General features: G+C 43.4%; 1 protein-coding gene across 2 annotated transcripts in view; it reads left to right on the top strand.

Moving 5' to 3' along the window:
• The window catches only part of MID2 (midline 2), a 246,607-nt gene that overhangs the window by 134,609 nt on the left and 90,728 nt on the right, over positions 1-21,270 (top strand). Inside the window, exon 3 of one of the 2 annotated variants that reach the window (XM_067548512.1) lies at positions 20,927-20,983. The exons of the other annotated variant lie outside the window; for it this stretch is intronic. Within the exon in view, the coding sequence (XP_067404613.1) occupies positions 20,927-20,983 (57 nt within the window). The remainder of the gene's footprint in view (positions 1-20,926; positions 20,984-21,270) is intronic. 2 annotated transcript variants of the gene reach the window in all.

Below are 21,270 nucleotides of genomic sequence, written 5' to 3'. Positions count from 1 at the left end.
TTTCGTTATATCTTGCCTTGATGGTCAACATCCACATCACCTGCTTCAGTCCATGCAGAACTCTGCAGCTAAACTCTTCCTTGCATGTCTGTGTGATCGTGTCACTCCCCTCATGGAGTCTCTCCACTGGTTTCCTACCCAATATTGTATCAAATTTCAACTCTTTGCCAGCATCTTTGGAGCTCTACATCTCCCTGTCCCTCCCTTGTAAAGTTTCATGGTGCCCCCTTCCCCTCTGCTCTGCCAGTGCTCCCAGCCTCATCTACCCATGTGTTAGAGTCTCAGACAATCACTTCTGTACCCTTTTCCAGGCAGCCCCCTATGCATCTTGCAGCTTCCCAAAACTCAGCTGCAATGTTCCTACCCTGCCCGCATGCAAGTGCCTTAGATTTGCCTCTGCCATGCTGCCTGCTGTGAATTGAGTTGACTTTGTGTATAACTGGCCTGTTGTTCCCATCCTCTATCTGTCCTTCAACTATGAACTCTACAGAGCAGGGACAATCTTGGAGAGTTTGGAAAGTGCCTGGCACATAGTGGGTGCTGCCATTAATAGATGATGATGTCCACAAAGACAGGTAAGTGTTCATGTATGCCCCAGAAATGGTAACTCAGCTGATTTGATCAGAAATGATATCATCACGAAAGTAATAAAAACACCCACTATAATACAATAAAATCGGAGAGGCTGAGTCAATTAAACTTGTCATGAAATAATGTAGGATTCTTGCTCTTCTGTGCTTGGAAACTGGCGGGGGTGCTTGGACACAATCCATATTCTACATGCTTTTAACACGGTCCAAGAAATGTCTAGAGACCGCATTGTGCTCTAGTAGTTCATTTTATAAATTCATTTTCCAAATGATAGAGCTTCCGCTATGTTGTTGTGGTAGCTCTGAATCCGTGGGCTGTTGTCAGAGCTCTCGCTGTGCAATAATAAACCTATCTGCACGGGGTCAGCCATCCTTTCAGTCTCTAAATAATGGATGACTTCAAGGAAGAGTCGTACAGGAAGACCAATTGTGTATTTTGTTGCAAAGTAATATTTTGGATTAAATTCATGGTCTGCAATATTTTTGCCCAGTAAATACAAACTCTGAGGCATAGTCATAATATGAATGACGTTCCCCCTGAACTGATCACTCTCCCAGCATTTATCGCCAAGCTCTAAAGCCACATCTTTCCAACTTCTGTGGAGTCCAATGTATTCTTGGCAATAATTTAAAATGCACAAGCTTTACCTTTGCTCCCATGCTAATTGTACGCTTATAATTCAAAACACCTTCCCATTGTTTAGGAGTGAATTCTGCTTCTAATTCATTTTATTCATTTCCTTTTCAACTTTTGAAAAGCTATGTCTTGATATGCCACGCTGACCAGGGAGAGAGGAGAAATGGATATTGCACGTACTCATCTTGAAATATTTCATTACATTTTCATCTCTGAATTTTTCATCAGATACCTTGCTTTAGAGGTGCAACGTTTTAGGGATTGAATGAGACAATTAGTCACTGGTAAAACTATTCTTGATCTGGTGATAATCTTGAAGTATCTTGTAATGGAGACCAAATGTTCATCTGCAACCACACACACCTCCAACAAATTTAACTTTAATACTTTTCTGAATTTCCTGTGGGATGAATACCCATTGCATTTTAGCTTTTCATTCCCCCAAACAGAAGTAAGATTGTTTGTGAAGTGCCAAGCTGATTTTACCCAAACTATCAGCCAAATTCCAAATGTCCTTGTTGTCTTTCAAAACTGGGTTCTTAAACTCTTTGTGATATCATTAAGGGGGAGAAGCTGTCAAATATTTCAGTATTCAACTATATACTGGGATTTCATATAGCGTATGGTCCACTGGATGATTTCATACTTTCTTAGAATGCACGAGGCAGACTCTTCAACTGTCAAACTCTGTTTAAAATGCTGACAAAAAGCTATATAAGCCAGGATAGATTTAAATACTTACCCGTTACAACTTTGACTGAAGAAGGAGTCATAGGGGCCAAGCTGTTAATCATGCAATCATGAAACCAAAATCAGTATCCTAATAATATTCCTTCCCATATCAGTCTATTCTCCAATTTCAAGAGAGTAATACAAAAAAGCTTTAGATCAGTGATGCTTGCTGGACTATGAAGTCATAGGCTGGCAGAAAGTTTCTATGACAGTATTTAGGCCCTAAAGATGCAGATAGGTGTCTAGTGGGATTTTATCTGTATCTTAGGGCACCTAAATACCATTTTAAAAATCTGACTCTCAGATCCTGTTACTTTCAGGGGCTGGTTCTTTGGGAGGAAGGAGCATTAATTTGATTTCTTTCATGCCGATCATTCTTGGAAGTTGGGAGGCTGTACAGAAACGACTTGGCCATCTTGGATGTCTTTAGAACGCTCAGCAATATCTTGGGAAGGAATCTACATTGCTGTTGGCATACAAAATCCTGTAACTCCCATCTGGGGCTCTGCAGGGGTTTCTTGTAGGAGTGAAATTTGCTGCTTCTCTTGCAACTTCCAGATAGATATCGGGGAAGATCATCACTTTGTTGTTTTTCCAGTTTAATGAAGCTGTATTTCTAGCAAACTGACAGATTTTTCTCCTTGTCCCCTGAGTGTGAAAACCTAATAATAAATCCCACTGTGGGGGATGAGGGAAGGAAAAAAAACCCTCATAAATAGTTTTTTAGATTGGTATGGTTGCATGGTTAACCACTCAAAGGTCAGGGAGTTAAAATGTCATGTGCAACCTTCACACTGTCTCTTTGTGCATGTTCCTTAAGATGCAGCCTTTCATTGAACTCCTGCCATTAAAGTTGGAACACATGTATAATAGATCATGTTTGGGAAATTAAACAGTAATTGACCCACAAATACAGAGAAAATTAAATATAGGAATGTAAGAAATGCCAGGGAGTTCTTAAACCAAAAAATACAAACTTAATAAGATGTATCAGAACCATGCTCTATTAGATTAAAAAGCCTACTATCTAAATTGGGAAGTAAAGCATCAAAGAGGTAAGACAGCTCAAACACTAAGATAATGATTCAATGGCTTTGGTAATAAAAGAAAAATCATCTTGTCACCATCTGCATGAAATTAATAAAATATTTAAACATTTTTCAACAGCACTGCAATGGTACAACGAACTGTGATAACATCCAGAAATAGGAGTGCTATGAAAAGATGAAACCCACTTTCATCAACAGACCTCAGTAAGCCTTTTATACTTCTCTAGCACTGTGCAAACAGCAGCTGGACAAATCACTCTCCCCATGTTTTAGATGGACAAACTTAGGGACAGTGAGGTGAAGGGACTCACCCAAGTTCATCAGAACATGGGTTAGAACCAATGTCTCCTGACCCCTCATTTAATGCCGAATCTACTAATATTCTCCAAGTCAGTCGCTTCACCTCTCTGGGCCTCAGGAAGTTGGGAGTGGAGTGGGGCGGTAATGGCACTTATGTGCGCACCTCAGAGAGAGGCCCACCATCTGGGCCTCCTAATGAACATGCGTTTGGCACTCAGTATACTAACTTCCTCATTCATTGACAATTTCCCTCCCAACAGACAGGCAGGAATTATCAAGTGCACAGATCAGCTTTGAGGGAGGAATCCTGGATCTGTCATTACGTGGATCACCCCTACAGCCTTTTTTAAAGATGGGTTCAGTATTTGCTCCCTTCCAGTCCTCCGGAACAGTGGCAGTTTTTAATGATTGCATATTTTGCTAGAAGCCTAACTATTTCATACATGAGCTTCTTCAGAATCCTTGACTGGACTATCTGGGCCTATTGACTTAATTTAAAAGCACTATCAGTTTGCTCCAGCATCTCTTCTTTTGTCATCTCATCCTTACCGACCTGGACCTGATCTTTTCTGGTAATATCTCCCCAATGTCCTCAGCGGTGAAGACTGATGCAAAGAAATCATTTGTCTTCCCTGCAGTGTCGTTATATTTCTTATTTGTGCCCTTTAGCCCCTGGTTATCCCACAGATCCACAGATTCTTTTGGAGGCTTCCAGCTTCTGATAGACTCAATCTCTTGTTGTTTGTTTTTACATTGTGTTGGTTCCCCAGCTGCCCAAGTTGAAGGATGGCGCTTGGGACTCAATCCTAGACACCAGTGTTTCTGTAGCACTGGAGTACCAGGCTAGCCTTCTTAGTGTGCACTCTTTTGGGGTGGCCTGTCAAAGAAATGAGCATTTCAGGGCCTGTATGTCACTTGCCAGTCAGCTGCCTCCACTACTGCTTACTCACAACCCTCCTTGGACCCAGTCTGACATATCCCCTCCTGAGGTGCTTTGAGGTCTTCAGTTCACAGGTCCCTGGTGAAGGACACTGTGGCAGGTCTGAGGAAAGAAACAACCCTAAAGGGAGATAAGCCACTTCCTTGGAGAGCTATATGAACTAGCAACTTGTCACTGGCGTGAAAGGAATATGAGCATGTGTTTGAGGTGTGTTCAGCGGGGGGCATGAGAAATGAACTTCCTCTCCCACTGCAGCTAATGAAGAACCAGTCCACTATTTCTAATCTCTTGCACTCCATCCTGATAGCAAGAAGAGAGCTCAGAATAAATGTGAATTCTCTGCTGCACCTTTAGGAGACCTTCCCTTTCCTCTCTTGTTAGTGCATGGTAATTGGTAAGTAAACAATGTATATGGACTGGACCCACCCCCTGAAATTCCATAGCATTGTTTGAGCTACAGTGTCCCATAGTAATTATGAAAATTGCTCTAGTCTCCACAGAGCTGAGAACAGGTCTCAGTAGGTTTGCTCCTGCTTTGACCTTCAGTTCAGTCAGGAGAGCGGGGTAAAATTGCTGATGTTCTGGGGATTGCACTTTCCTTTGGTTATGGATTTGTGCCGACTAACACCATCATCAAGAGACCATCCATCTGTGTTGTCTGGACGCAGCTGTTCCTGCATCTCACTGGGATAACGGACCATCCTAGGCCAAGGACTTGCAGGTGTTGGAACTATAACAGGGTCTTTGCCTAAAGAGAGATTTGAGAACAGAAATATCTGCATCTCTCTGTACATCAGGGACAGCGCAAAGCAAACTGGATGGAATTAAAAACTCTGTGAGCAGCCAGACCGTGAGACTTGCCAGAAAGATGCTCCAGACCAAGACTAGCTAATCAGGGCTTCTGGAGAGATGACAACATTAAAAGATTTTGTGTTTTGTTTTTCCCTGCACAGACATTTCTGATTTATAAATGAATCATCCTAACCCCTGGCTGCCTTTGTGGATGAGCAGAACATTTCACGATGCTCTCAGGATCATCAGGCGCTTACGTGGGAGCCCTTCCAGTCCCCGCACATCAGCAGGCTGTTAGTTTTACACCTGTCCCCTTTATTGTCTTGTTTTGAAAGTTTATAAAAAAATGAACAATTAAGCATCCAAAAATAGAGGGCATGCTGAGTGTGTGAGCATAGCTGAGAGGTGAACCTGCCTGATTGCTGAGATCCCTTTTGCTCTTGGCTCTGTCATTCTCCAGGTGCAATTCTGGAATGATTAACAAATGAAAGAAGTGGAAGGCTGAACAATGGCTGTGTTTCCAGGGACATGTTAAAGGAGAAGTGTAATTAGCAGGACAGAGCTTCAGTTGTGTGTCTGGGGCCCTTCAATAATTGGGGGTGAGATGCTGTGCCCCCTGGCTTACTCCACCATGATGGCTGAGAAGATGCAGCATGTCTGGGTTACTCCAGTAATACCGGGGTTGGGCAACACTGTGACCAGGCTAGAGAGTGGTCTGTTGATTACCTGTGGCCAACAAAGCCCTTGCTTGATGCTTTGTGGAAAGCTGGCTGCTCACATGAAGCTGGCTCTGCTCCTGGTTCTCAGCTGCTAAATTGCTTTCAGAGGAGTTCTAAATGGAAGCTATTAAATACTTTCCTAATGTGACTTTTCCATTGAAGCAATTGCAGCCCCAGAACCGGTAGGTGGTTGCCAAAGGGAGGAGTGGTCACGAATGAGAAGGGTGGTGTTGTGTGTGGGTGGGTGGGTGGGCGGGGGAGAGGAGGGAAGAGTCCCGGAGGCATGGTCTGAGCATAATGCCATTCTGGATTTATTAGCTAGTAGTGGAGGGTGTTCTCAGCATGGGCAGAGGCCTCTGGGTCTGGCTCGGCCCCCGGAGCTCGCAGTCTAGAGAGATGTGTCAGACTGGTTGTCCCAGTGGAAGGAGGCTCCTCAGCGTGCTCTGTTGGCCTTCCTGGGCAGTGGGTTGGTAGGTCAGTGCCTGTGGGTTTCACAGAGGAATTGGTTTTGAGATGGGATTTGAATGAAGTGAGCGGGAGACCCCTGGCATCCTGGGCTGGGGAGTATGGGGACATCAGGCATGGGAGTAGGAACGCAGAAGGGTGTGAGGGGAGCAGGTAAAGGCATCGCACTCAGCGAGGTTCCCCGACTCCATTGCTCCAGTAACTTGGAGCACCGTAGATCCTGGAACCTGTCTGTCCAAGTGTTTATACTGTGCCCCTCACCATGATGTCTGAGAGTCGCATCCTCAGTGGGTGTAAGTTAGGGTCTGTCCTTTCAAGTCAATGAAGCTAGGACCGTTTCCATCCTCCGAAGAACTGGCCCCGAGTGCCTGAACCCTCTGGGGTTACTTCATTGCCCCAGAGAAGAAGAATGATGTAATCCTCCCAAACCTCTCCAGTATAACCCAGAGCCTGTCAGCCAGGGAGGGTCTCTCCCCAATATGTGACAACAGAAATACTGCTATGAGACTTAGACTCCCTCTGACTGGAGCACCTGGGGGGACATGGTGATTAGCTGTATGGCTCTGGCAGTTTTAAAATAACACAACCAGACCCATATGTGAATGTGTGTCTGTTCATTTGCAGTCTAGACTGAGAACACCCAGAGCAGCAACACTTCAGACAGCAGGCAAGCAGAAATCTAGATACAAAAGGCAACAGTTGTGTCCCCCCTGCTTTGTGTGTTCATCTCTCAGGCTTTGACGCATGTTGGCAGTGGGAGTTAATGAAATGTCCAGGCTGTCTGTGTTCTGATCATGTAGACAAGTTTGGCTTTGTTGTGCGAAGTTCACCTTGAATGAAGTTTGCTCTCCTTCTGTCACTGCTCTTTAGAGGTTACCCAGACCTGACCTGCGTAATTAAAGACTCTACTCCCCTGCCTTCTGTACTGGGACCCGGTTGATCAGCTCCCAGCAGGGATTATGCTAGCTAGCTGCTTGGTACACAAACCTTAGGGTTTTGCACAGCCGAGTGCGTGCTGGCATCTGTTCTAACCCTGCAATTCCTGCTGTCAGAAGACAAGCTATTCTCTTGGCAACATGCAGCTCCCTTGGTTAGATCCCCGTAAGCACAGGTCAGATTAGCTGAAAAAATGAAATGTGCTTTTTTTAGTACATTTTATCTCCAGAAACCGTCAAGAAAAAAAGTTGAGTGTCCTTATAAACCTTCAAAGAGACAAGGCTTCGCCCCAGATTTGCAGGACACGGGCTGCAGTCTCTAGCTCACTCCAGCTCATGCCTGTGCGGTGTAAATCTGCCTTGCCACCGTGAATACTTCAGAAGTGTGAATGAATTTCCCCATGTGGAGCTGACAGCACAGTGAACCTGTGTGAGCAAAATTATGACAGGCGCTTTAATTTTAAGTGACGATTCATTTTGATTGCGAGATTTTTTTCCCGTGGCCTCAGTGGTCATGAACCACATCTGTGTAAATTGAACATGATTACTGTCAGTGTCTTTACAGTTTCCATTCCCCTGCCAGGCCTGCCAGAAAACATAGCTCCTGAGAAACAGTGGGAATAATGGAATTTCCCGAAAAGGAGAAACAAGCGCATTCTCATTACCATATTTTTGTCGCTATAAATGATTCTCATCCACTCTTGTATGAAGGAGTTCTTGTTGTTCATAAACAGTACCGTGCAGTAAATGGTCACCATTAAGTAGAAAAGAGGCAGAGGGAGAGATGACTTTTCAAAGTGCAGGGCGGGGACCCGGCCTCTTGTCTGGGTTTCTCGCAGTCAATATCTCGTCCTTTCCATATTCAGGAGGAGGGGAGGCCACTGGAACCATCTCTTCATTATTAACTCATTTGCTCTTCAGTGCCAGATGACTCATCATAATGAACCAATTTGAGATGCGTGCTTCAGAGAAGCTCGGTTGTAATTCAGACAACTGTGGGCGAGTTAATGAACCTGTCATTTAATGTGCACTCGATGGGTGATATCAGTGAGAAGTCACATGGGGGGAATGCTGGGCCTGTAAGAAGCAGGATGCCTCTGGGCTTCAGGGTATCATAGGAACGGCAGGGACAGGCTTCCTGTATCAGTGGAGCGGGGCAGGTGGTGCTGGTAGAAATGTAGAATTTTTGCGTGCAGGCAGTTCTCTTAATCTGGAAGCAGCAATGCCATTCTACCCCCAGGTTTTTGGTGGCAGGACAGCATCAGAACCCTCCTTGTGCCTCTCTCTGAACCCACAGTTGCTCACTGTAAATAGGAAGGAGAGTTTCCAAAACCTCTGAATCTGCCAGGCCCCGGCACTTTCATGTTCAAGTTATTACTTAAACACTCTGTCAGGCATGCAGTATATCCTGTGTGTTCATATGCGTGCACATGCATTCACGAGCCATGCAACGTGCGCTTCCTTTTCTACCAGGAGAGTAGCATTGGTTTGGCTCTAATGAAGAGTTCTGCTTTGATGTAGAGCCAAGACCCTCAGGAATCATTGAGGGGAAAAAAACGACCTGAAGCAACTTGTGTCCACAGCAGTAAAATCGGCAGCAGTTATTTTGGAGGGTAAGAGTTGTTTCCTAGCAGGAGGGGTCTGGAAGAAGTTTCAGGTGCCTGGCTGTCTCCTAAAGGGAAGAGTGTGCTTCCCATCAAGAAGAGGAATGGTGTGCAAGAGGGCAGGCATCACAGATCTGCCTAGAGAAAACTAGATCTTTAAATGCAAGGAATAAGCTTTGCAGAGCTCCCTGCAAATGCAGGCTCCTCGGTAGAATGTGCATGTCACGGCAGTTGGAAATAGATTCTTCAGAAAGCGATATTCTGCTAACCTAACCTGGGATGAGTGGGGAGAATTTGCCAATCTAATAGGCTTTGTCAAATTATTTTTATTTTGCTGAACCATCTAGGATGTTCGGGAAACACCAGAACACTTGCCTTCCACTTTCTTCCCAAGGGGAAACTTCTCTTAAAAACAAACTAGACAGCAAATCCCTGACCCTTTGTCAAGATCTGGACATGGACCTTTCATGGGAGTTGTGAGTCTCTGCTCAGCCAGCAGCATTGGGAGTTGAACGGCAAGCCCAGCTCATTTTCCACCTTACCATAGTCAGCAGCCAAAGCAGCACAGTTGTTAATAATAATAATAAATCCTTGGATGCTATAGCTACTGGATTCCTACAGTTAAGTATTTCCTTTAACACCTACATGCTATTGTACGCTGCAGCAGCTGGTCATAAAACAAGGCAACAAAATACTACTTAAAATACTTACAACTGGAAACACATTATTGAAGTTACAGTATATCAACGGAAGGCAATTTGCCAAGGTGCTGGAAATCTGACTAGGAAATGAGCCCAGATCAAATTGACCCGATGTCTGTGAAGCTCAGATTGGATCCAAGATCAATTTTCTCTCCTGCTAATTTGTAACGGTGGAGGAGATGGGGCAAAATGATGCATAAGAATTAGTCAAGTATGAAATGGGAGAAAGTGAGGAAAAGCAGCAGTGGGTGACACTGACATTGACTATACAGAGCTACGGAGTAAATAATGCATTACATTTTTGGTGGCTAAGTAAACTTCCGTGCAGACGCATCTGTTCTCATTAGGTCACTTTTGGAGCCTTTCAGTCAATTACATGATTGTCCTAGAGGTGAACCTTCCATGTCTGTCACGTGGGCGATGTGGTTGGTCTCTTTTGCTGCTCACAAAGAAGGAGGTGTGTTTTGCTGGGGAAAAATAATTTGCATTACAGTGAGCGTTTTGTTATCTTGTGTGAGACAAGATGTTTATTCTCAATAATCAGGTGTAGCAAGGATGAGTTATGGAAAGATTGATTAACTCTGGCCAAGAGAAAATGCACTAATAAGACTAAAATCCAATATGTGCTAATTAGCTAGTGGCACAACAAACTCAGCTGTATTTTTTGCATTAAATTAGCCCTGTTTGCTAGTTGATGTTTGTTGGGTTTTTTATTTAAATTTCCAAGCAGGCATTAGCTACAGCATATGCTAATTTAGCCTGCTTTGAAACGCTGCATTGAGTGTGCTTATTTCTGTTCCTGCCTGCCTGCAGTAGCAGACCTGTCCCCCAGGAATATTCTGTTTGGTGGTTCTGGACTCCAGAAGTCTGATTCTCCTCGTCAGTGTAAATTGGGAGTAATTCTGTGGGGCTGGTGGATGTGAGCGAGCAAGCGGGTCCAGGTCCTGCTAAGCTAGTCACCTTTGGTCATAGGTGGGTCGCAGAATTACTCGTCTTCATCTCTGTGGGTGAAGTCACTAGCAGGATTGCAGAACAGGAGGCCTAGCGTGTGGGCCACTTGTGGTTCTGTGGTGTGTCGTATAGCTGCCTGCCTCTTCTTCCTGCAGCATGGCGGAGATGTGGCACATGGAAATGCTGAGCCCAGCATCATCTCCTGCTCAGCCAGATCGACCTTGGCTGCTACCTGCTGCTCTTTTTGTGCAGGTGAGGTGCAGCCCATGTGTGTCTTCCTGCACCTTGAGTGCTTTTCCTCATACAGCCTGCTGAGTCATTCAGGCCTGTAGCTTAATGACTCTGAGTTCACAGTAATTTCTCCTGAGGAAAGAGATTCTAAACAGAGTTACCCCGTTGCACTGTGTCACTTGCTGGTTACAGGGCAGGAAGGTACAAGGGGCTGGAGGGAATTAGAAACCTCCAGCATCCTGAGACAGGGATTAGGAGACAAACTGCTTCCAGACTGAATGCCAGGGAGAGCCAGAGAGCGTGCCGCTTCATGCCAGGCCTGCCCCGCAGAGCTGATTCCTCCCAGTGAAGAGTTGTTAGTTTTAAATCATTGGTGATGTTCGGGTTTTGTGGTAAATGACAGGGAGCAAACTTGCTTTGGAAAACCTAATAGTGTGGTGCAATCTCCGGGGACAAGCATGAGGGCCAAATAATGGTTCTGAGCAGCGGTATTGGTGATAGCACACATTCCCGTGACCCCGCTCACTGCAAAGGATTTGCATCCTGCTGTGCATATATACAGTGCTACTGAAATGCAGCTGCCTCTGGGGAGGAGGGCAGCAGACATGAGGGCAAGAACATTGTGACAGGTGGGCAAGAGCTTCTTGGCCCAGGGCTCAGGGTAAGACCATCTTTATGAAAATGGTCACCGAGTCTGCCTCATCCATGCAGAATGGGTAGGACTTTGCTTATCAAAGTGGTGCCCATAGGCCCCAGGTAAGAATGTCTAGAGAGCAATCTGCGTGTCAAGAGCTGCACCTGTGGTTCCAGGGAGCCACGGTATTTCACACCTAACAACTGTGTGCAAAGCCATATCCTGTGGCAAAGAACTGCCGCCAAAGCAACCCTGAACTGCTCTGAATGAATGGAGAAGTGCATGCCATAGGTCTCTTGTATCTGCATGGAAAGTGATGGCAAGAGGACGTTGGGATTCCACGTGAGCTTTGAAGTGTTGGCAGGACAACTGGAAAGAAATTCACAGGCAGGCTTGTGCTTGTTGGGTTTTAGCGTAATATAAAATCTCTCTGTGATCTCCACTGTGTTCAGTGCATAAGTAAATGGCAACTTGTTTCTGGTCCAGGAGGAATGTGAACTGTGTGCGCACAGTGGTTGTCAGCTGAAAGAGAAAGGTCCATGCCAGGAATTTCTCCCCTTGAGCATTGAGGCTGGCACGCCTTGTGCATCTTGTGCACGGTACCATTGGGCATCCAAAGGGTTAATATAGTCTGCTGGTCTTTCAGCTACTTGCAGTTTCCCACTGTTGGAAGTGAGGAACAAACACTGAATAATGTTGTCTTGTTGGGCTTTGAGGATCCTCCACAATTTAGGACCAGAAGATCAGCACAGGGAACAAAGACCCAGGAAGATCCAATGCTTTTCCTTCCAGCATTGTGGAGGCAGTCATCAATTCTGGACATTCATGCATCAAAATACTGCCGAGGACACAATGATTTCATTAATGTCAGTGACTGAGATGTGACCTGAGAGAAGAGTGGGTGTATGAATGCCCTGCTCAGTGCTACAATTTAGTGCGTGACCTCATACTAACAAGGCAGAGCAATGAAAGACAGCATGATAAACATGCAACCTTGTCATGGCTGGGGCCTTCCTCTAACTGATGGGATAATTATCAGAGTCTCTCTTTACTTGGCTCAAAGCTTCGTTTTCAGACTATATTGAGCCCAATTATAAACACTGTCATAACTTCCCCATAACAAATTGTTTGATTTTCTAGGTCAACTCTGTTATTTAGGGTGATGAAAGCTCATGAAAGCTAGTATTTTATTTCAGCTTTTACCAGTATGTTTTGCTTCAAACTGCCTTAAAATGCGTTAGTGTCATAGCATGTGAGCTACTCAGAGTTTTTTGGCATTCTAAATTGTACCTTTCCTTACCCTGTTCTAGAAGCTATTGCAGTTCTTTTCATTAGGATTCAAAAACTGAATTAATTGTGCTCTTCTTCAATTGACGTTTCCTAACTAATTTTCCTAAAATGGTCTGCAGGAACGGAGGAGGGGTTGGTTTTTAAACACTGCATCAGAGATGGACACAACTTGTGCAGCTAATGAGCACATCCACCAACACTCCTGGAGCCTTTCCTCCTGTGTGCTCTCTGGAGAGCTCACGTCAGCCAAAGCACTTCTGTTAACAGCTCCAAGATGTTAAACTCTCTGGACCTGGCATTTTCCTTGGAGGAGCTCCTAAATTCTAGCAGCTTGTCTTGTTAGTGTGCCAGAGCTTGAGTTTTCAGCAAGGCTACAGGGGGGTATGATCACGGCCCTGACTGGCTGAGAATTGCTTATGTCCTATTATCACTACACTGTCTCCCCTCCACTCTAGCTCATGTGTTTGGCTCATCCATCTGTTCCATCTTGTCTTTTAGACGCCAAGCTCTCTGGGGCATGTTTGCACAATGCCTCACATGGTGGGGCCTAGCCTCGTTAGGTTCTTGCTGCTACTGCTGTGTTATCTTAAGAAATAATAAAAGTTTGTTTACCTTCAGTGCAAGGTGCAGGGCCATGTATTTATTTTACCAGGCCTTTGCCTGCATTGGCGTTCCATTAAGTATTGGATGGGGTTTGGGTTTTATCCTCTTTATGATTGAGTCTGGTAAGTGATTTGGGCGTTGCCTGTTTGTGGCCAGTTGTTGGCTATTTGTTATGCATTTTTCAATTAATTTTTTTCCGTGAAGGTATCGGTGTGCCCAGTGGCTTGGACAATGGGTGTCTGTTTCACTGTGATGGGTAAAAATGCAGTGGCTATAGGCTAGCATTACACTGCTCCATGTGTATTGGCACTGACTGGTGTATACAAGGCAGGTGTAATATTTCACTTGTTTCTATAACTCTTACTGGCTCTAGAAAGCGGAGACCTTGGTGGTCAATGTGGGTTATGATCAGCATTGAGGCTGGTGACTTTTAAGAACGGGGTGGTGGTTGCAGGGTGAGGGGATCCAGTTGCTCTGTTGTGGGTCTGTGATGAGAACGAGGCTATAATTTCTTTGGTTCAAACTGCGTTAACACATTTGTTTTATAATGTTATTGAAATGAGTCTGCCCTTGAGATGCTGAGGAAAGCTGCCCAGGCCCAGAGGCCTACTTGCAGAATTAGGGTTGTGAGGCGTTCCAGTGACAGGAATGGCTATTTTCTGTGCCTCTGTATCTAGCCAGGATTACAACATTGTGAATAGTCTTGTCATCTCTTAGTCTGTAAAGTATCTCTTCCTCGTGACAGGCTGAGAGACCTCTGAGAACCACCATGTGCCATCAAACCTTCCCAGAAAGCCACTGCTCCAGTGGAGCATCTAAACCTGCCCACCAAAAAAAGAATATTCAGAAATGTCCTTCTGTGGGAGGAGGTAGAGTCACGTTGAGGAAACAGCTGCAAGAAAAATGCCCATAGAGCCAATGGGGGATGGCCATCCTGCCCTGAGAGATCATTCTTAAAATTGATTTTGAACAGAATTTTTGGAAAACAGAATGCCTTGTCGCCACGAGACCATTGCACCGGTTTAATGTCAATCAGTTTTAAAACATATTTAGTTAAACTGCTGCCAACCCCTGTGTCAATAATCTTATTTGGCTTAAGGCTGACTTATTTCCGTTTAGCTCCTTAAATGCCAAACTGACTTTAGCCAAGCCGAAATAAGCCTGGCTGAAACCAAACTGAGTCTCCCCGTGGCCTCTTTCACCAGTTTCACAGATTTTTGTTTGAAATTACAATTTTAAAAAATTAAACCGGTGCAACATTCTCATGTAGATAGTCCCAGAAGAGCTCCACTGAGTTGGATCTCTACCCTGCTGCTCATCCAGGTTCAGGGCAAGAGGGATTCTCTTGGTACGTAGCGGCAGTTCAGTTTGCAGCTAAGGGATATTTGATACCCAGCTAGCAATTGAACTGATGCACATTCCTAAAGTAATATGTGAACCTCAGAGGCTTTCCAGCTCCCATGGCTCCATGGCTCCTTCATCTACATGGAGAAGGCAATAGTGTGAAGTAGGTCAGCAGGCGTTGGAATATAAAAGTATTTGGTTCAGAGAATCTATTTATTTGGATTTAGGGAACAACCAGGATTACAGGATTTAGCTGGAAAAATGTAATAATAGAACATAAAATTGGGCTGAATGGCATAGTTGCTGTTTGTGTTTGGGGTCCAGGAAAATGTCTCATTGATGAACCATGCTTGCTTTATTGCCCTGGACAATGAGTACAATTAATGCATTCCAAACCAATGGTCATAAAACCAGTAGGAATGGACATTGATATCAGCATATTACGTAGCTGTGCAGGAGATCCAAGCTCAGGAGCAGCACGTCTCACAAATATGATCCAGGACACTGCAGGGCTGGTGGGAGGAAAAGGCTGCACTGTTCATATACCGCTGATTCTGCTTCATATTAGTAGTACTAGTATTTATTGAATTATTGTCAACAGTGAGCTCAACGTTGTACAAGATTCTGAGGTAAAGACAGCCCCTGCCCCAGAGAGTCTAAAAGACAGCATGCATTGGGAAATCCAGACAGGACAGGATTGGGATTCTCACCCCAACACAAACCATCTGTCCTCCATTCTGGAGAAAGTGAAAATTAAAAGAAAAAAAAACAAACCCTTATGATATGATATGATATATGATCTAGCAGGTTTAACATCTTATAGAGAAGGCTGTCTTCTCTATCTCAGTGCTCTTCTCTTGTAGAGTTCTGTGATGTGTATATTACAATCCCTTGTTGCTTAAAGAAATTCTGCTTGAATTGCTTATTCATTAGTCCCTTCCGGATCCTTCTCACCTTTAGCCCATGCTCTTCCTTTTAAACATGGATTGTATCTCCGACTGCTTATTAGTGTTAGTCTCCTGCTTGGAGTCGGTATGCGCTGTAGGTCAGGTGCACTTACTTTTTATGGGAACCCACCTTACATATCTGTGTGCCAGATCTCTCAGCCCACTCATGATCTGCGAGCAGCTGTGGCTGTTGTTCTGTGCATCCTCAGACTGACAAAAAACCGGCTTTCTGGGAGGCTGATGGATTTTTCCTGTTTTGTTTCAGTGTTTCTTTTTTATATACACCTTCCCCAGCTGGTTTGTCTGAGCGGTGTTTGGGGAGAGCTGAGGTGGGTGGGGGTGGGACATTGTCTGATGGGGTGTGAAGGGGTGGGCGTTTTGTTCCGTAATGGCTGTGCCCGCTGGTGAGTGTGCTGTGTGAGTGAGGGGAGCAGTGTAGTTCAGTTTGACATTTTGAGGTTGTGTTTTTAATTGATGGCTGGGGTGCCCTGATTGGGCGTCCTCTTTAAAAAATCCAAATAAATTGGCAAATTTAATTAACGTCCAGCTCACATAACGTTTTGTGAGGGGAAACGCAGAGCCAGAGTCCTTCAAGAGCCCTTCCTCAATTCTGTAATAAGCGAATCCCAAGGTGTTCCTGTCACATCCATTTGCAGGGTTCACTCTGCCTTTCTAACGAAGGCATCAGTAGATTCTTGGGGGGTTGGTTTTAAAATGAACTTAGCATGGGTGAAAGGCAGCATATGACAGCCCAGGAGACAGAAGGCCCCCTTTGTGTAGCCGCTGGTGTGTGAGTCTCGGGTTGTCAAGTACTTCAGGCTTTTCCCCACAAGCAGGAAGGCTAGATGCTTACCTCCCTTAAATGAAAGCTGAGATTCTCCTGACTCAAGGAGCTGGGGCTTTGAGTCTTGAAGTGAGGCTACTCATCAGGGATTGTCAGTCACGGTTAGTGCCAAGCTGTGGTGGCGATGTTTAGGTTGAGACACATACCACAGTGATGGGTGCAGGATAAAAACCTAGAGAGTGATACTGTAAACTGAACTTGGACCCACCAAGTCTTTCTGAGAAGGCCATTCAACAGCCATCTTGTGGTACTGACTCGTGGTCACTGCTGACCTGCATTGGGCTGAGTTTGAAGCAGTGACCGAGTAGAAAGGGCTCTCCATCGCATCTCCCAGACGAGTTAAGTGTTCACATTTGAAGGCAAGAGTAGACATTCTTGTGGACACTGATAGCGGTGAGGTCAAATTCAGGAAACTCTAGTTGTTAAGGTTACACTGGGAAGCCTAATTTATAGTTTATGGTGTACTCTAATAACATAAAGGATTATATTAAATGTGACATTTAATAAGAGAGAAGGAATGGAAAATATTGTGTATTTCCAGCATGACTGAGTTAACATGGCCAGAGCAAATTCAAAAGTGCAGTTTCTCAACTTTGCTTGATCTCATGGCCTTGATATTGCATTAACAATTGTTTCTTAAGTTTTCTGATTTTTTTCATTTGTTTTGTTTTTCTTGCCTTTTCCCTTTTTTTCATTTTTTCTTAAAAAAGAAAACAGCAGAAAAATCTGGTGATAATTGGCTTTCATAGGTGACAAAGCTAGCAAGCCATGAACCAGCTAGCTGGCACCTAATTATCTACCTATTTCTTTTATGTGGAGAATGCATCTATCTTTAAGTGTGCATCTTTAGATTCCGGATATACCCTATTGCTCATGTTCAAGAAGTGGTTCTAAAATGGTCATATATTTACAAAGCAAAGGTCCAAGCTTCTGCTTGTTTTGTTGGCGCTGGTGGTGGGATGCAGAGAGGAAGTGCAGTTATCATTTCTTAAATTAAATCTGCATATTTTTGGCCAAAGGAATTTTGCTGCTTTCCCCCACCCCAAAAAATCACTATTGTGCAGAGAACAAGACTTGGACTATTTCAGGTCAGAAGGTAAATGCTTTGGAAAACTAGAGACACAAGGTGGGTTACGCAATATATTTTATTGGACTAACTTTGTTGGTGAAAAGAAAGCTTTCGAGTTCCACAAATGCTCTTCTTCAGGAAAATTAGAGCTTGGGAAAATAGAGTTAAACGGAAGTTAGAATTTCTATAATTTTATATATATAACAACCACCTAGTTTAATTAGGGTTTCAGGTATTTTTTGTTTGTTTTTAAGCAAATTAAGAAGAAGCAACCTAACTAAACTTGCATTTTCATAGACTATCTTAGTCCATGTACTTGTGGTGGTCAACCCTGTCTTTCTGCAAAGATGATGTGAAGAACGGGAATATCAAGAGGAGTATTTGGGCCTTTTTATTTTAGTAAGTCTTTAGGACCTGGGAAGTCTTTTTAATATCAGTGAACACTTAATAAATTGATGTCTGCTCAATATAAAGTGTTATGGATACTTTACAGGACAGACGCACGGAATGCACGCACAATCACTTAGGAAGAAAAACAACAGCTATAGATCCTGGATTCCTGCAGAGCTCTTTTAAAATTTCATGTAATGAAGAATTTGACTGAAAACTCACTTCGCCCATCCTAATTGTCCCTCTTCAATAGCATTAGAACATTAAAGAGGATCAACTCCAATTTCCACACAGAAATTTCAGTGCAGCCAAGTCAATGATGAGAAAAATAATTAGCAAGTTAAATGTTCAGTGCTTTAGTCAAATTATGTTTAATAATATTGAGCTATAAGAAGACTGTGGCAAAAACTGTTAACAGCTGGCTTTTTCATTATCAATATAGTTTGTTTTTGCATAACATTTTCAGTTTAATGAAAGCAGCATGAGTTTCATGTCATTTTTCAACCTGTTTCTATATTATGCATTATCAGCCATTGGCTAGCAATTTGCAGGATTGCAAATGAGTTCTGAGTGTCTTAGAAGCCAATGGGTTTCAGGAATGAATGATTTGCCTGTATTTTATGACTGCAATTGAAGTTCCGCTGGCTAACCAGCTCCAAAATTATATGTGCATGCAGAGTGAATCCTTGTTTATCAGACTGTTAGAGTCTTGCTGGGCTGTACTTCCAAGCCAAGTATGAATAAAACACCGCAGGGATTCTTTTTCGGCGCTGAAGTTTAAAATATTAATAGGGTATCATTTTCATGACAAGTATTGCAACAGGTTCTGAGCACTTTGTTATAAAACATTTTCTTTTAGTGGAATCACATATTTTAATGGAAATGGGATGTCATTTAAATTATTGATATCCAAAAGCACAAGTCCACTGTGTGTCCACAGATATTGAAATCGTTTCAAATGGGCTCTCTTCTAGCAGCTCCGATGTCTGTTAGATTCCATTCTTCTCTATAAATATTACATCAACCAGCACACAGGACTGATGTGGTAGCAAACCAGCATTTAGCGTAATAGGCAGCAAGTGGAAGCATGGTTGGAAAGTACCTCGGTTCATCTAAATGGCCTGGACTTCCACACAAAACCTTCTAGTTTTGGTTAGCCACAAACGACTTTTTTCCCCTCTTTCTCTATAATACTGATGACCCCCTCAGACATTTGAGGAAAAGTTCATCTAATGTAGGGGTTGGCATGTACCCTAGTGCATCAGGGGGTCTTCAGGGATAGGCTGTGGACCAGCTTTTGCTCTTGCACTGGGACCAGTGGAGATGCTCTGGATTTACACCATTGTCTTTTTGTTCTGTGTTTGTATAGCACCTTGCACAGTGGGTTCCTAGGCACTACCGCAATACAAACAATATATAATAATTAGAGTGGAGAGTGGGAGCTTAGTCCAAATTTTTGCACTCTTTCATTTCAGTGCTTTTGGTTTGTTTCTTTGTTTGTTTGTGTGATGGTGGTGGTGTGGGGTGTGTGTTTGTATTTCCTGACATTCAAGACTTGCACTAAACAGGAAAAGAAAGCGAGATTGGCCTAGGTTCATTCTCTGGCTAGGAGCTGCAAGGCTTCTACAATGCTGTATCTCCACTGGGTGGGGAAGCAGCATAGTAGCGTAACACTTCAGAGTGCATTAAGATCAAAGTTGGTTGTGTTTACCCATCTGCCAGCCCGAGTTTTCTCTCTCGAAGTTTTGACGGGAGGTTCTCTTTCAGCACACTGCCTGCGCGCTTCAGGCCTGGTTTATAGAGCCTCACGCTTACTTAGAAAACAAAAATCTCTCTCCACCGCCAGTTCACTGGCCCCATATTATAAAGGATTCCACTGTGCTTTTGGACCCGTCTTATCAATTAGTCGCAAGAAAAACCAACATTAGGGTTTCCAGGGTCCTGTCTCAATTCCGTCCCTTGACGCAGCAGCTTCAGAAAAAGGCCATCAAGGTGCTGGACAGGAATCAAACAGTCCCCACTCTGTACATGTGCCCTTTGAAAATGTTAAACTCTAGCTCGTTAAAATACAATGGATTAAAAGGTTTGAAAAAGCTTACAGTGGGATGTCCAAAGAATCAAAAGTGATCAGACAAAATGTCGACATAACCATCAAAATAAGCAATCTCTTGGGAATCTCTATCTGCTTTGTTCAAATCCTGCTTTCTGTTATTAAAGTGTATCTGCCAAGAACAAAATGCGAGTCCAATGGGGGAACTGGGAATGGAAATGAAGGTAGCGTGTAGCTATGTGGCTGAGGCCACAACTTTTCTCCCGAGAGCCTGTTATCTCCATATCAAACACTGGATGAGGAGGGGAGAGAATGGATGGAAAATAGTCATTTATTCATATCAGAAATGCTTCCCTATTGAGAACTGGGTGCAGAATAGCATCTTGTGCTGCTAAAAGGAGAGTTGACTGAACAATGCCCAGCTAGGGACACGTTGGCAACTTGTCAGCAATCCTAATGGATGCATTGCACTTGCCTCAGTCGGCTCCCTCATCTCCTGAAAACTGCAAGCCATGAAGACTACAAATCCCAGCATGCAGTGCTCTGTCTTCACTTGAGTAGCCTAAATGTAGGCTTGAAAGGGTTAGATTTTTATTGGTAAATAAACGTCAATTTCACTGTACACACACAAACTGACTAAAAGATATTTTCATCCATAATAATCAAAATTTACAGATAGGCAAAGTAAGAAAAATACTGCTTGAGAACTTATTAGAACTTGATTTAATAATATTTATTTTGCATATTTTGACACATGATGTTGATGATTTGTGTTTTAATGGTTATGAAGCTTTAATTTTTTGAATCTCAGCAGTCTGAAGTCATTAAATAATAATTGTCTGAAGCCCCTCCCCCCCATTCTTTGATGCTGTCATAATTTCCCACGACTGTGAAAATTTAAATAAATAAATATTGAAAAAAATGCTTAAACATAAACATTTTCTGCCAAAATTTAAAAAAATGGAAATTTAATTTTGCCAAGTCTACCTATATGTATTGCTCTATTAAAGGTAGGGAAAATATACGTGTGGGTTTTGGTTTTGGTTCTTTATAATATGTAAAGGAGCCTGAAGCTATTTAACAAAAAACCTGTTTGCTTTTTACTTCAGAAATATGAGGAATGTCAAGTGTGGTCTGCCCTGTTTTTCTTGAAAAATGCTAAGATAGTAAGTAATGTGAGATTCCTCTGCCTGCAGTTGGAAGGGAGGGGAGATGAGGAATTGTATCTTTAACAAAAGAGCCTTTCTTCCAGGTGTGTGTAGGACATTGGAGTTGTATGCTGTAGCTATTAACATAAGCACACAGTTTTTAATGTCTTGACTCTCGATCCAGTTTCCCATGCTTGGCATCTTTTGATGTCATAACAGAGCTGCCAAGATCAATTGTTTAAAATCAGGTGCCAGGTTCCAAAAAAAATCATGAGATTAAAAAAAAAAAAAAAGTGTTCTTTTTA

The sequence above is a fragment of the Emydura macquarii genome, unplaced genomic scaffold (genome assembly GCF_026122565.2).
Source record: "Emydura macquarii macquarii isolate MOO-44397 ecotype Brisbane River unplaced genomic scaffold, CSIRO-AGI_Emac_v2 contig_1253, whole genome shotgun sequence".
NCBI lineage: Eukaryota > Metazoa > Chordata > Testudines > Chelidae > Emydura > Emydura macquarii.
The sequence above is the reverse complement of the archived record's forward strand: the minus strand, read 5'-3'. Positions and strand labels throughout refer to the sequence as shown.